The 14,869-nt window shown below is 32.9% G+C and overlaps 1 protein-coding gene and 2 non-coding genes across 3 annotated transcripts; 1 reads left to right on the top strand and 2 right to left on the bottom strand.

The window, feature by feature from the left end:
• The first annotated feature begins 293 nt into the window (after positions 1-293).
• Positions 294-3,418, top strand: LOC103448040 (large ribosomal subunit protein bL9c). The gene is made up of 6 exons (XM_008387271.4): positions 294-579; positions 817-944; positions 1,961-2,006; positions 2,241-2,338; positions 2,416-2,463; positions 3,048-3,418. The coding sequence occupies exons 1-6, from the start codon at positions 433-435 to the stop codon at positions 3,166-3,168; spliced, it is 588 nt and encodes a 195-aa protein (XP_008385493.1). The 5' UTR covers positions 294-432; the 3' UTR covers positions 3,169-3,418.
• A 613-nt stretch (positions 3,419-4,031) lies between these two features.
• On the bottom strand, positions 4,032-4,104 carry TRNAV-UAC (transfer RNA valine (anticodon UAC)). The gene has a single exon. It is a non-coding gene; the product is annotated as a tRNA-Val (tRNA).
• An 89-nt stretch (positions 4,105-4,193) lies between these two features.
• Positions 4,194-4,267, bottom strand: TRNAV-UAC (transfer RNA valine (anticodon UAC)). The gene has a single exon. It is a non-coding gene; the product is annotated as a tRNA-Val (tRNA).
• Between the last annotated feature and the right edge of the window lie 10,602 nt (positions 4,268-14,869).

The raw sequence follows: 14,869 nt of genomic DNA, 5'->3' as shown, positions 1-14,869 counted from the left end.
TCTAATTGAGACCAATTTTAAACATTCCTTGTATAAAAGAATATTACTAAACTAGACTGTGTTGTTGATAGAACTGTTTCAAAATTTATAAAAATCAGTGGGTACGTTTGTAGATTACATTTTTTCAGAGAGGCCAAAATGACAAACAACACATATTGTGCCGTTCTTTGAACGAGAGATTTTTTAGTATAATTGGAACACAGAATGCTACATTACGTGTCACTATATAAATAGTAGTATATGTGGGTTAAAAAGTTAATAATTTAAATATTAAAATTTCTCACATTTTATATAAAAACATCTGGTCAATTCGTCACAATGAAATTTTTTTCCTCTGAAACATAACAGAGGCAAATGGCGAAAGAGATAAGATAGTAAAGCCCGTAAATCCTAAGACTCTCTGTGCGCGAGCGGGAGAGAGAGAGAGTGAAAATGGCTTCCGCAGCATCGACTCTGTCGTGGAGTTCTTCCTCGTGGCTTCAAAGCTTCGCCGGAAACACAAACGAAGCTACCAAATTGTCAGATAGAAGAACGGGATTGGTGGTTGTCGCTCAGAAGAAAGCAAAGAAGGCTCGAACGGTAAATATAAGAAATGGGTTCTCTTCCTCTGGTATTTCTATGTTTACCCATAAGTTTAAATTTTTATAGTTTCTCTGCTTCCAGAATTCAAAAGTGGAAGAACCCACCTCAATTTATTTTTCTAAACGTGTCCTTTGTCTTACAAATTCAAAGAAAAATAGTGAACTAAATGTAGCATTATTGTGCGGTTGTTTAATTTAATTGTTGTGTTGTTGTTTGGTTGTTTGGTTGTTTCAGATAATTCTAAAGGAGGACATAACTGACCTGGGAAAGAAAGGGCAACTTTTAAGTGTGAAAGCTGGTTATTACAGGAATTATCTGCTACCATTGGGGAAAGCCCAGATTGTCACTCCCCTGCTGCTCAAGTAATGCATAACTGAATTTTCTCATTCGGAACGAGCCCCTTTATTTGTTTTTGTCAATTTCTTCCACTTTATGTTTCACATTTTCATATCTGAAGTTTACAATAAGACATGTGAATCTGTTGTTTTGTGTTGTGTTTACGAGTCAAACTAGTTTGATGACGAAAAGTTTTAGTTGGAAACCATAAGATAGAACTTATGCAGAATGCTGACGGAATTGATTAGATAATGTATGGGACGGAAAGAGGAGGCATATACAAGTTGTGAAAGTAATGTATGAAATGTCGATCGATGTTTGTGGTGAGACTTGATTACCAATAGTAAACTGCTCTCTAATGTAAACTGCCTTTAGTGTATACTACCAACTCTGAAATTCTTTCATAAATTCGACACAAAATTTGAATGTTCAGCCGATTCATATACTTCGAGTTTGATCCATGCTCATATAAAATCAATGTGAGGTACTAATAGTAATACTTCTCAAGTTCTCTGCATCAAAATGTGAACTTTTATTTGCACAACTATTATGCTTCTTAGTTGCTTCTGCAAATTAATTGGAAACATCTCAGTCCTTGGGTGCAATTCTTTTCTTACGTTTTCAGATAGAAATTTAAACTAGAGATAGACATAAAGAGGGTTTAGCACCTATTGTGTGAATATGCCTCTTTTCTTGATGTATTTTCTTAGACTGCACAAGCCATTAGCCTGCTTAATTTATAAGTTCCAAGTTACAACTACATGGTTTTTATCCAATAAACAATTGTTTGTAATGTATATTATGATTCACCGAATATAAACTTTTGCTCATTAAACATTGATAGATGACATGTCACACAAGGGTTTTGTGTCTAAGACTACATTATGCCGTAAGGCATAAACATAAGTTTTGGTGGGAGTTAAATCAAATTACCTAATGGCATTCACACTTTTTAGGTTTTTTGGGAAGAATAATTAGGGTACCAAATTAATTATATATCTCTTAAGAACATATTACTCATAATTTTAATTGTTCTTTCCAGGGAAATGAAGGTGGAAGAGGAAAGGATTGAGGCAGAGAAAATACGGGTAATTAACACATTTGTTTTCTCCTTTTGTTTTGGGCGCCATACTCATATATTTTTATCTCACATTTAAAATATGATTTGGATGTACTCTGGCTCTGTGCTGATTGTGTTTTATGTGGTGTTGTACAGCAAAACAATTTTAAATGCATTTGATACCTCTCTTGGCAGTAGATTCTATATTGTATGATTTCGTCCTATCAATCATGTCTTGTAAGATTATTTCATCTTGGTGCAGGTAAAAGAAGAGGCGGAGCAACTTGCTCGTATTTTTGAAACTGTTGGGGGTTTCAAGGTGAAGCGCAAAGGTGGAAAAGGAAAGTTAATTTTTGGAAGGTGAGTTGTATTCAGTGCGACATATAAACTTCATGCACTGTCTGCATATGAAATTTAACAGAGATATGTTTCTGCAGCGTCACCCCCCAAGATCTTGTTGACATAATCAAGGCACAACTTTACAGGTAAGTATCTTTTATCAAGTAAGAGTATGATCGATATATCATTCACAATTTTCGCACGAGCTCTGTTATTATTATCTGAATTCTGTACGCATGATATATACCATATAGTTTCATAACACAAGCATCAATACTTTTACGCTTAAGAACTACTGCAGGCTAGCAGCAGAATTTTGCTTTTAAACCGCAACACCCCCAAAAAGAAAAGAGGGAAAAGCAGCAAGAAGGATATATCCCCGGATCCAAACTTTTCCAATTAAGTCTTGAATTGTGACTCCTCACTTTGACCAAGAAGAAGAGATTAATTTTGTATTAATGCATTAGCTTAAATGGTTAGAAACTTCTCGAGAAGACCTTGCAAACATATCCCCGGAACCAAACTTTTCCAAACAGAAAAACATTGTGATAGTTTATTGTATGCACGTGTATTTTGCAGTTTAAAGGTTTGTGATAATTTAATGTGTGTATGTGTGGATTGCAAATGGTGTGATATTTTGCAATTCAAATCTTTCATGCCGGTGTTTGTCATTTAATCTTTTCCAAACACACCCTGATTGCTCCATGTCTGTTCTTTCATTCATATGTAGGGAAGTGGACAAGCGCATTGTGTCGCTGCCAGATATTCGAGAGATAGGAGAATATATTGCAGAACTGAAACTTCACCCAGAAGTCACTGCTAAGGTGCGAGTAATCGTTTCTGCTAACTAGGGATAAGCACTTTTGGGAGTCATTTTCGAGGACTTACTTGAGCGGAGAATTCCCTTTTTGAGGTATTTGTGCAGGATGTACATGGCCAAAGTACCATCAACATCATGTATTTCATGTAGGCATCAATTGGAAGGAGGCCGTAATGTTAATGTAATGTAACGAAGGTAGAGATGTATAAATCTGATTTACCTGCCAATGTATTTTTGTTGTTCATTACATTTACATTTGATTGAGTACCACTTTTGGGCAATTCTTTTTCCTACATTTTCTATGTCAACCTTTTTCTTCTAGGAAATATTTATTTTTTATTAAGGAGTTCGAAACTATAACAATAATTTAGGAGATGAAAGAGTTTCGAACTAGAAACGCATGGTGGAAACTCAACATCGTATCGTCTAAGAAATATTTTTTTCTTTTCTTGTAAGTGATAATTCTTCTTCTCAGCAAATCTTAGACCATCTTCAATGGTTGGGCTAAAAGACAAATATTTTAGCCCGGAAAATTTAGCTTTTAGCCCAAAAACAGCTTTTATACTCCAACCGTTCTAGTCTAAAATTTTAGCCCGAGATTATTAAAGAATGAACTTAGGCTAATTTTTTTGTTAAATTAAATTAAAAATAAAATAAAATAAATATGTAGATTATCATAAATTAATTTTATGAACATTTTAATCTAAAAAAATTTAAATTACGATTTCTAAGCTAAATTTTAAGGGATAATTTGGCTTTTAACCCATCATTAGAGTTGGTCTTAAGACGACTTCAATTTTCACCCCAAGAAGTCCCTACTTTTGGGTAAAAGAAGAGAAATTTCAAAACATGCACTGGAAAAAAAAAATGTGGCAAAAAGTGATAAATAAAAAATGTTGCTGCCCAGGATCGAACTGGAGACCTTTAGTGTGTAAGACTAACGTGATAACCACTACACCACAGCAACCTTGATATAATTGTATATAGATAACAAATATAAGTAAAACTTGTATCATATATAGAAGGAGGATTAAAAAGATGATTAAATATTAATTATGTTGCTGCCCAGGATCCAACTGGGGACCTTTTAGTGTGTAAGACTAACGTGATAACCACTACACCACAGCAACGTATTATTGGCAACGCGTTTTATGTACCCTTTTGGTTGACTTACTTGAGACACACCTTTGTGACCCTCTTCATTTATTTCAATTGATCCAAGCTATTTAATTTTCAAGCCTTATTTCTTGGATTAATAATGCAAAAAGTTGGACGAATCCAAAACTACTAATAATATAAAAATAGCCGAAAAAGGTATTTCAATAAAATACACAGCCAACAACCATTTCATTGAGCGGTTTAAAGGTTTTTGGATTTGAATGTTTTTTGAAGGACGATATTTGAAGAAGTGCCTAAAAATTAAATGGTTTGAATCGTTCAAATACAATGCAGAGTTGAGCCTACAATGAGATTTCTATAAGCTTTAGTAAGAAATGACCATTTTCTCCCTGTGACTTTAAGCATGGTTGGGATCGAACAGAGGCACTTATAGAGGATGTTATTACCCTCTTAATTTCTTACTTATAAGATTAGGCCTCTTAATTTCTTACTTATAAGGTTGGTGTTATTACCCTTAAAGAAGTCCCCTCCAACCTTCCTTTTTTTTATTTTTTCGTTAAAAGTTACTTTTATTACAAACTAAATTCAATCTATACTAAAGCTGAAAACAAACTGTTTTACTATTCTTAAGAACAGTGTAATTTCGAAAATGCCCCTACCTTAATTGTGTAATTTCAATATATTACTCCGCTGTAAATCTAATTGAATATGAACCATCCATTTATTTGGGGCACTGTGATAAGAAATCAGTCCGTCCATTTTTATCTTCTTTTTCCTCTTAAGTGAACGTCATTCTCTCTCTCGCTTTCTCTTAACACCACGATTCAAAACCCCCACCCCACCCAGCACCCACGAACCCAGAAACACCGAAAACCATCACCAGTCTCATCCTTCAGTTCTCAATTGGATTCCACAGTGTAAACCCAGAAACTAAAGGTAAGAAAATTCAATTTTTTTTCGGTTTCTTATTTACTTTCAGTGTTACTTTCTTATTGGATTATTATTTTTGATAAACCCACTTAGAATCTGATCTGGGGTTTCCTTGGATTCTAAAGTAAAATCCTTGAAACTTAAAGGTAGGAAAATTTCAATTTATTTATTTATTTACGGTGTTGATATCTGATTAATACTATTTTTCATAAACCCACTTAGAATCTAATATGGGTTTGTTGGACATTTTGAGTAGAAATTTCTTATGTAGGGTTTGTCCCACATTGACCATTCCCACAAGGTCTCCACACTTTATAAAGCTTTATCTCTTATAGAAAGTGATTGAAAGATAGGCCTTGGAGAAGAAAACTGGGCTCACCCTTGGGGTTGAGCTTTGGGGTGTATTAATTAATTGGTAATTAATATATAATTAATTATAAATAATATATCATTAATATATAATTAATTATCAAAAGATGGGCCTTGAGCCTTGAGGCTCTTGGGCTCGGGCTCTAATAATTAAATTATTTAATTAATTATTTTTAGGATTTAATTAGTTATTTTTAATTAAATTCGAATTTAATTAATTATTTTTTTTTATGAAAAGACCCATCATTTCAGATGAAGTTTGAGAGTTCCTTCTGAACATAAAGCAAAGCACCATCTGAAGAGATGTCTCCTAACAGTAACACCCCATTCTCATATCTGTTGCAAACAAGCATCCATTTGCTATATATACATCCATCTGCATGGCATTTAGAATACAGAAAATAATCAACTTCATCTTCTACATTCCTAAACCTTCTTACTGACCTTCTTACTGAGAGAACCACACTAAATTCACCAGAAGTTAAATTTTCCGGTGCTAGAATTTTAACTTGATCGTTGAATCCTGGTGAAGGAGACGTCTGTAGAACTACAAGCACATAGTAGGGACGCAAATTCTGTTTCAAGGACATTACGGTACGCAAGCCTCGATCTTCAAGTTGTCTGTTTTTATAATTCGCATTCTAGTTTATATTCTGTTAATTTTCTATTGCATTTATTATTTATTAGCATATATAAATTATCACAGATTGTTGACATTTATCCAATAGGGTTTTGCTTAAATTCATATTGGGGTTTTTTAATTTTAAGTTTTATAATTTTCTGGTGCACCTGTGATTAAATATTCAGATAAATTTGACGTGATGGGTTTTTATTTTTATTTTTGTAATTGCTGTAGTTTATGCAAAGAGCAACTTACAAAGAGGTGAAGAAAAACAAGTATGTCAAACCATTGCTCATCACTTCAGGTACCTTTTGACCTTTTGCATGTCAAGATATGCTTCAATTTTGTTAGGTATTATTTTGGTTTTAGTTTTGAAGTTTGAGAATTTGGAACTGGTATGCAGGATGATCATGAATGAATGGTACTCTTCTGCAATGGCGGGATTTGTTACCTGTGGGGCAACTGATTAGGTACGTTATTTCGAAGCGTTTTTCGTAAAAATTGATTTATGTTGGACATAGTTGCATGATTAATATTAGTTCATCTTAAGATGAATCGAAGGAAGCTGTATAATCTGCATATGAATGCCCTTAAGCTGGAGGGATTGTCTAAGGTTTGGTGTGTGTGTATATCTGTAATTTTGCATCTATTGCAAATTGGACCTCCCCTTTGCCACCAATCGTCTTCCCTTCATCTCAGAAGTAAAAAAAACCCATTGCATGCCTTGATTAGTTTCGGTTCCGGTGAGGGTTTTTGTTTTTTCCGGCAAGTTTCTATCTCTCTTTTTATTTTTAAGTTGCAGATAATAATTTCTCTCTTTTTATTTTTTGAGTTGTAGATAATAATTTATGATCAATGTGATCCCATATCGTTGTTTTTCAATTGTAGTTGTGATTTAATTTGCAAATTTTGTGTGAGCTTACCACCAATCATCTCCAGCCATATAAAGTAATGATCATGTTGAAACAAAGCAATTATCTGAAGGATTTTCTCTTAGCTTTGTGTCTGTAGGATTTCAAAATCTTCAATAAATCCACTTTTTTCCTTACCTTTTGCTTATTATGGAATCTGGGTTCTGTTTTTCCGGTGATTTTTTATTGATAAATTGCCTCAGTTGCGACTGAGTTTCCTTTTTGGTTTTATCTCAGGACTTTGTCAAGGAGAAAGTCTGTGAAGGAAAGAAATGTAATCGAGAGGTATTTTCCTTTTGGCAACTATCATGAATTATATTAGGGTTTATGAACAATATTTGCCTAAAAGTATACTCTATTTTTTAATGGTATTTCAAATAAGGTTACTTCCCAAACACTAATATTTTAGTTTTCCATTGGCTTATTTGAAACCAGCTTGATTCAGGTTACAAGGTTGAGGGTTGCCGATAGTTGTCATATTTAGAGTGGGTGTTCAAAAATATTGTTTACCATCTTGAATGTTTGGATAAAAAGAAAAACTTTGCTAGGTACTTCAGTTTTCCATTTCAATAATTGGCATTTGGTTTTTTAAAAGTTTTATGCAGAGAGTGAGATAAGTTAAGTACTTTGATACTCAGAGTTCGTTCTCTAAACTTTAGTTGTTTGAGGTTGTGATTGTTTCAGGACAAATCATCTAATTTATAAATGTATGATTCATAGTGCATACATCGTACCAGTTTGATGTATGTAGTACTATTTACATCTTTATGTTGATAAACTCAAAACATATATAGTACTTTTTGCATCAGTTCAAATGAAAATCAGCCAATCCACATTTGAGGACAGTGAGGAGAATGCCTGACCTTATATATATCAATGATAAGTAGAATAAGTAGAATAAGCATTCATAAGAGAGAAGAAGGTTGATTAATTCATATAGTTATATTCATATATATTTGAAGGAAACTGTATAATCTGCATATGAATGCCCTCAAGTTGGAGGGTTTGTCTAAGGTTTTATGCGTGCGCGCGTATATATCTGTAACTTTGCTTCTATTTTTTCAAAGCATTATCTCAATATATTCAACTTAGGAGAGTCCCAACAAAAACATTCGAGCTTTGCATGCTCGAATCTACCCCTAGACTGAGGAGTTCCATAAACCCAGCTCGCGGTGGGTTTTTCCGACGACGACGAAGATCTGAGTTTTCTCCGACCAGTTTCAGGCCTTTCCGACCTTTTTTGGGTTTGGCGAAGGTGATATTCTTACTCCACAACCTCAAATTTGCTTAGGTTGTGAATTTGGTGTGCAATGGTTGAGTTTTAAAGCTAATCGAAATCAATTTACTCATAAATTAATTTATTGTTCATACCAACAGTAGTATAAGGAATCGCATGCTTATGATTTCATATTTATGAAATTAATTTAATCATGTCTTTATCAGATCGATTTACCTTTTTTTTAAGAATTCTTCGTTTAAATTTGTAGGGTTTAGGACAATTTTTCTTTTGAAGTTTTGGGTTCTTTTGATATGATTTTTTTTATCTGAATTATTCATTTAATTTCTAAAATCTTTTATCAGATCTCCAAATTGACTCATAATGATTAGGCTCGAAACAGATGCTGTAAATCAGTTTTGGGGGAGGAGTTGTTTTTCAGCCTGAGGAAGAACAGAGGAATGTTTTTGAAATAAGGTCTGGTTGAAACTTTTCTATACAATTTCGCAATTTTTGAGTTTTAAGCCATTCAATTTGGTTGGTTAAGTAGGTTACCTATTGAGTTTTAAGCCATTCAAATTCACATCTGCCTACATTAATCTATTAAGTAGGTTACTTATTGATTTTTTTTTTTTTTTTGGGATTTTGTGTACAGAGTGTTGTGTTGGAACCAGCAATGCAAGGGCGAGATCTGATCGATTGCACTTGAACAAGGTTTGTTTCTTGAATCACATTCATTAGTTAGATTATTAATGTGCTTCGATAGGGGTTTTCAATATGATTTTGTAATTTCCCTTGATTAGAGAACAAAAATTAATAAATCACAAGAAATGGAGCAATTGGAAACATGGTTGCAAGTGATAAGCCAGAGTCTTTGTTTTAAATAACTATACTACTTTTTGTCATGTAATATAAGAATGTAAATAGCACTCTCTTACTGTGCCATATCAACATCCTCAATTTTCTCATGTAATATATGTATATAACCCTACTATTTGGCACATATTTTCTCACGTATATATTCCCTACTTTTTACACGTTTAAGACAGTTTTGAAACCCGTAGCATCGCGCGGGTTTCACTACTTGTACATACATATAAACAACCAAAGGCCTAAAGTTAACATATAAACAGGTAAAAAATGGGCCAAGATAAACAAACTACAAAAGGGCCAACCAACAGTTCAAGTCCAAACACACAAACGAAGTAACAGACTCCAAAAACATCTGCTGCATCCGCTGCTGCCATAGTAAATCTCGATCCATCTTTCCTCTTAATTTGTTATCAAAATTAACATGAGTCCGTGACCATGAAAAAACCTAACCCACTAAAAATAAGTTAACCGGCTGATTAAGTAGTAGTAAGTAGATACATAATATCTCACCAAACCAAATAATGACAGCCATAAGAACAATAAACAAAAAGATCACAACTTATGTGTCACACTCATGCAAGACCAGATTAACCCATTTTGTTTATAAATAATTTAGTTAAGTCCAAAGTAATTAAAAGTTCAAGTAATTAAGCCAGAAATTGGCTGCAATTTCAATTGCAACAAGAATGGCCGGCAAATACCCATTTGTGGACAGTGTGACAGCTAATTAGAGAAGTTTCATTAATTAATTTGTCTCTAAGAAAAAAATAGCGATATATATATGGGTTAGGATTCCGGACACATGCTTTCGACACACATTTTTACGGAGTGTATTCCGTATTGTATTTCAGCAATATGAACCATGTATATTTTAGGTTTTCTCTCAAAGATCATATCTACCAAAAACCACTCAAATCCGAAACCATATGATCATTGGATTAAATTTAGTGTTTCTTTGTAGAACCATATTTGTCTATTTTCTTCAGTACAAATGAACGTGTTAATGGTTTTGGATTTGTCTAATTTTTGAGGATGTACTAAAATACAGACAGTTTGACTCATTGAAATACGTTACGAAGTGCGCTTTACAAAATAAATGTCAAAATGTATTCAAAAGTGTGTATTCCCGAATCCTAATCCTATCTTGTATATATAAATATATGTATGTTCATGTCAATGCCACTAAAGTATCCTTTTTGGGTGTCTTTGCTTTAGGTAGTTTAGCCTTGCATGCTATGCCATTGGAGGAGCTAGAAGCCCGTGGCCATACAGCTGTGTGAAGTTGGAGAGCACGCCACACTACTATTTCAATATATCTAATTCAAGTATGTGAAGTGAGAAGTGTCCACAAGTAGTCACACTTCATAACAAGGGAGCCAAAACTGACAAAAACACTTCGTTTTCATAATGACATGCATGGATGGATCAACTTATGCGTCGATGTTGTGCTACCTCGCTGTGATTGGTGATGGTTTTTTTAAACTTTTTTTTTTGTGGTACTCGATAGTGTCTTAACTTTGTAATTGCATCAACAACGAAGTTTGTCTTTTCAAATACATACTTAAAAGATAGAAGTTAAATTCTATGACAACAAAAGAATGCTTTTTACTATAACTTTCAACTCCCGTGGGGTGATATGTCATAAGTTATTATATAAGTGGAGTGAATTTTTTTTAAGTCTCTCCACTTGTATAATGACATATGACGTATGTGCCCGTATTTTGAGCACACTAAATAATCTCCCCTACTATAACGTCAATGACCAATGTAGAATCTCCCTCCACTTGTACATCTTTGTAGTTTTATTGAGCAGAAAATTTAAACGCATCATGTAGCACCGCAACTTCGACAATGGAAATCGTAAAACTACCAAGATTTCTTGCACAAAATAAGATTTCCCCACTCATCACGAATAATTGTAAAGCCTCCGGCAGCACGTTGATTCATCACGGACTCATCCAAATTTTTTTTTTTTTGGGGAGGACTCCAATTAATCTTTTGATCGGTACTATACTACCACTGCCTTGTTCACATCCTCTTCAAAAAAATTATTTTCTAATACGAGCCGCCATAAGAAGAACGAAAATATATTTCCATGAGAATTAGAAAATATGAGGTCTTTTATATTTTTTTATTTTTTTTATTTTTAAATTTCTAAAATGACTTTGAGTTAAAGTATCGCATCTTTACATATAAGCTAATTAATGGGGCATCTACTTTTTTATTAGGAAAAATAGAAAGAAAAAAAAAAGAAAAAAAAAGAAAAGGCCTAATTTAGGCCATCTTTATGGAGATAGAGATGTTTGGTATTCATAGGATCAGTATTCTAAAAGGCTCCGTGTAAGGCCGCGTAGCTACCCTTGCGATTAATCCCTAGTAGTTTAAAAAATATAAAAAGGGAATTTTAATGAAAAGGGTCTGGACTAAGTTTATTTTAACAAAAAACCATATTATAAACTTTATTTAATAAAAAATAATTAAATTTTAATGAAAAACCCTTAAATTTTAATAAAAAGGACAAAAAAACTTAATTTTTAACGAAAAGGACACAATTTAAAAAAAAACAAAATACCTGACGCGCACGCAGTACATGTACACTGTTTATGAAACTGAACACTGTTTATAAAACTGAACACTATTTATGAAACTGCACTATTTATGAAACTGCACTATTTATGAAACTGAACGGTACTATACTATTTATTGGTTCAATTTCATAAATAATGTCTAGTTTTTTGTCTACTTTTATAAAATGATGTCTAGTTCTTGATCATTTTTCATAAATAATGCCTAGTTATTGGGTATAGTTTCATAAATAATGTATAGTAATTGATACAATTTCATTAATAGTGTCTCTTTCTTGGTCCGATTTCATAAATAGTATCTAGTTATTGGTCAACTTTCATAAATAATGCCTATTTCTTGGTCATAATTCATAAATATTGTCTAGTTCTTACTCCAGTTTCATAAATAGTGTATAGTCCAGTGTTCAAACTATACTTAATTCTTGTTTTCGTTTCATAAATAATGTCTACTTATTGATCTAGTTTCATAAATGATGTCTACTTAGTGGTGTAATTTCATTAATAGTGTCTACTTATTGGTGAAGTTTTATAAATAGTGTTTAATTCTTGGTTCAGTTTCATAAGGTTTGAAACTTAGACCTTTATTGGTCAAGTTTTATAAATAGTGTTTAATTCTCAGTAATTATATTTAAAAAGTTGTTTTCAATTACCAAATTAAAATTTCCTCACTTTTTTCATATACCTACAATAATAAATGTAGCTTTCCATCCAATTTCTTGAGCTTATGTGTCATCTTCGAGAAATTTTTCCTTGTGCCTATAACACAAATGATATACCACATGTTATTATATAAGTGTGGTGGAAAATTTTATTTTTTATGTTATTAATTTTTTAACACAAGATTTTCACAACTTGTATGGAGTGTACCATCCTGTGTTCTGGGCACATTGAAAAGTTTCTCATCATCATGACTACTATTAGAAAACAACACCACAAAAATAAAACATGAGAATGTAATTCAATTCGAAGTTTTTTTGTTTTAATTCTATGCCAAAAAAAAAAAACTATTAATGTAGCTGAATGATGGGACAAAAGGTAGGAGAAAAAAAAGTGGATTGGGGGGATGGGGGGGGGGATACGCGCCAACGCTAGTGGGTTTGTTATGTTTTTTTCTTCTTTTTTTTGGTCTTTTATCCTTATTATTAAAATAAAGTTAGTGGGTGGTTTTTTTATTAAAATGTAAAGATTTGAAGCCATTTTCATTAGTTTTCCTATATAAAAAAGGGCATCTAGGCATTTGCCTATCACGTCTAGGTAAACATCAGCAAGCTAGACGGGTTAGGTGGTTTTATGACTTTTTATGCTTTTTTTATTTTATATTTATTTAAGAAAATGACAGAAGGCGCGATTCTCACTTCGACAGAAAATAGATAACTTTCATTTTACGTTTTATGTTTTCAAGAAACTGTAAGATATTTGTCAAATACTTGAATGAACACTCATACATATATGCTTGTTTGGTAAAAAAAAAAAATAGAGGATTGCAATATTTTGTAAAATATTTGATGGTTTAAATATTAGTAATTAATGTATTTTTAGTGAATCATATTGTATGTGAAATACGAGTAGATTAATAGCTAGTCGCACCATTAACTAAGAGTAAGATAAACTAAGCATAGCCTTACGGCCTCATAATACAATTGGAATGGTTTTTTATTTATTTATTTTTTATAATGAGAATTTGACATTAGCTAAGCATAACCTTATTGACCTTGTTATTTTCTTCATAATAAACTATTTCAAAATCCATATGATTGATAATTTGGTAGAGTAGCCAATAAGGAGAATCTTTTATAAAAGAAGCAAAGTCACACTATTAATTAATTAAGTTAGTTAGCTCGTTTTGAGCATATAATGAATATTTAAATGTGGAGAGAAATAATGGGAGAGGATATATGACAAGGTAACCTCCCCCCTACATGTGCCAATGTCAATGATTTCCCCCCTCTCTAACTGCATTTGGACACCTCCATTCTCACGCAATATGCCCACATGCTTCACTTCACACCATTCACCAAAACGTGCACTTAGCAAACTCTCCACAAGTTAAGCTAGTAGTGTGAAAGTAACACTCTCATTGAATTCATAATTTATAGACAAGCACATACCAACGACAAATTGTTGTAGACACGTAAATACTACTCACATATTGTCTATACATACGCAAATACGATGTAAATTTCATGTTAATAGCATGCGTAAAAGATTTTATAGTTCATTCACTTGCATTCGGCCAGGATTTGGCCTATGTTAACTGACGTCTTCGTAGATAATACTTGGACGAGTCTAGCTAGGGTTATATAACAATGCTTGACTACTCAAAGGATGAGCTGAAGTTCCTACTCAAAGTTGTTCGTTGCTGATTTATAGATCTCTGTGTTTATGATCCAACCCGTTCATATTATAAATCACTCTATAAAAATTGCCTAAAAAAAAAGTCAATTAAACTAAGTTTGTTTATTCATCAAATTGTACAGAAACAGATGAACGAAATTGGTAAAAGTATTACAAACTGTCTATGTATTTGCTATAATACTCTAAACGACCTTATTTTTAGGGGTGTGATATCCACACACCCCATTTTACTTCTCACACACCCTTCTAATTTTCGGCCGTCGGATCGGATGAATTGAAGAAGATCAACGGATAGAAATTAACAAGGGTGTGTGAGAAGTAATTTGGGGTGTGTGGATAGCACACCCCTATTTTTAATTCACCTTTTGTAGAGATGATCTTTACATAGTGATTTATAATATGAAAGACTATGATCATAAGCACAAAGCATTTTAATTTGAACACAAAGAAGTTTGAGTAAAAAATTCCTGCACATCATTGAACATCCATTTCATTGTTTTTCTTGAAAATGTGACATATATGGAAAAGGAAATTCTTTGACATGTACATGGTAAAAGTAGACCTGGTAATTTCTTACACGACCTGTTAACACAACATGTAAAAGACACGAAAATAATGGGTTTCGGGTCAAGACGATAACTAATCGGGTCATTATCGGGTCACATGATAAGAACCCGTTAATAACGGGTCCTTAACAGGTTTACACGAAAGTGACATGCGGATAACCTACTTCAACACGTTAAGAAAAAAGT

This window comes from Malus domestica, chromosome 11 (assembly GCF_042453785.1).
Source record: "Malus domestica chromosome 11, GDT2T_hap1".
NCBI classification, from domain to species: Eukaryota; Viridiplantae; Streptophyta; class Magnoliopsida; order Rosales; family Rosaceae; genus Malus; species Malus domestica.
Note: the sequence above shows the minus strand (reverse complement) of the source record. Positions and strands in the feature narration are given on the sequence as shown.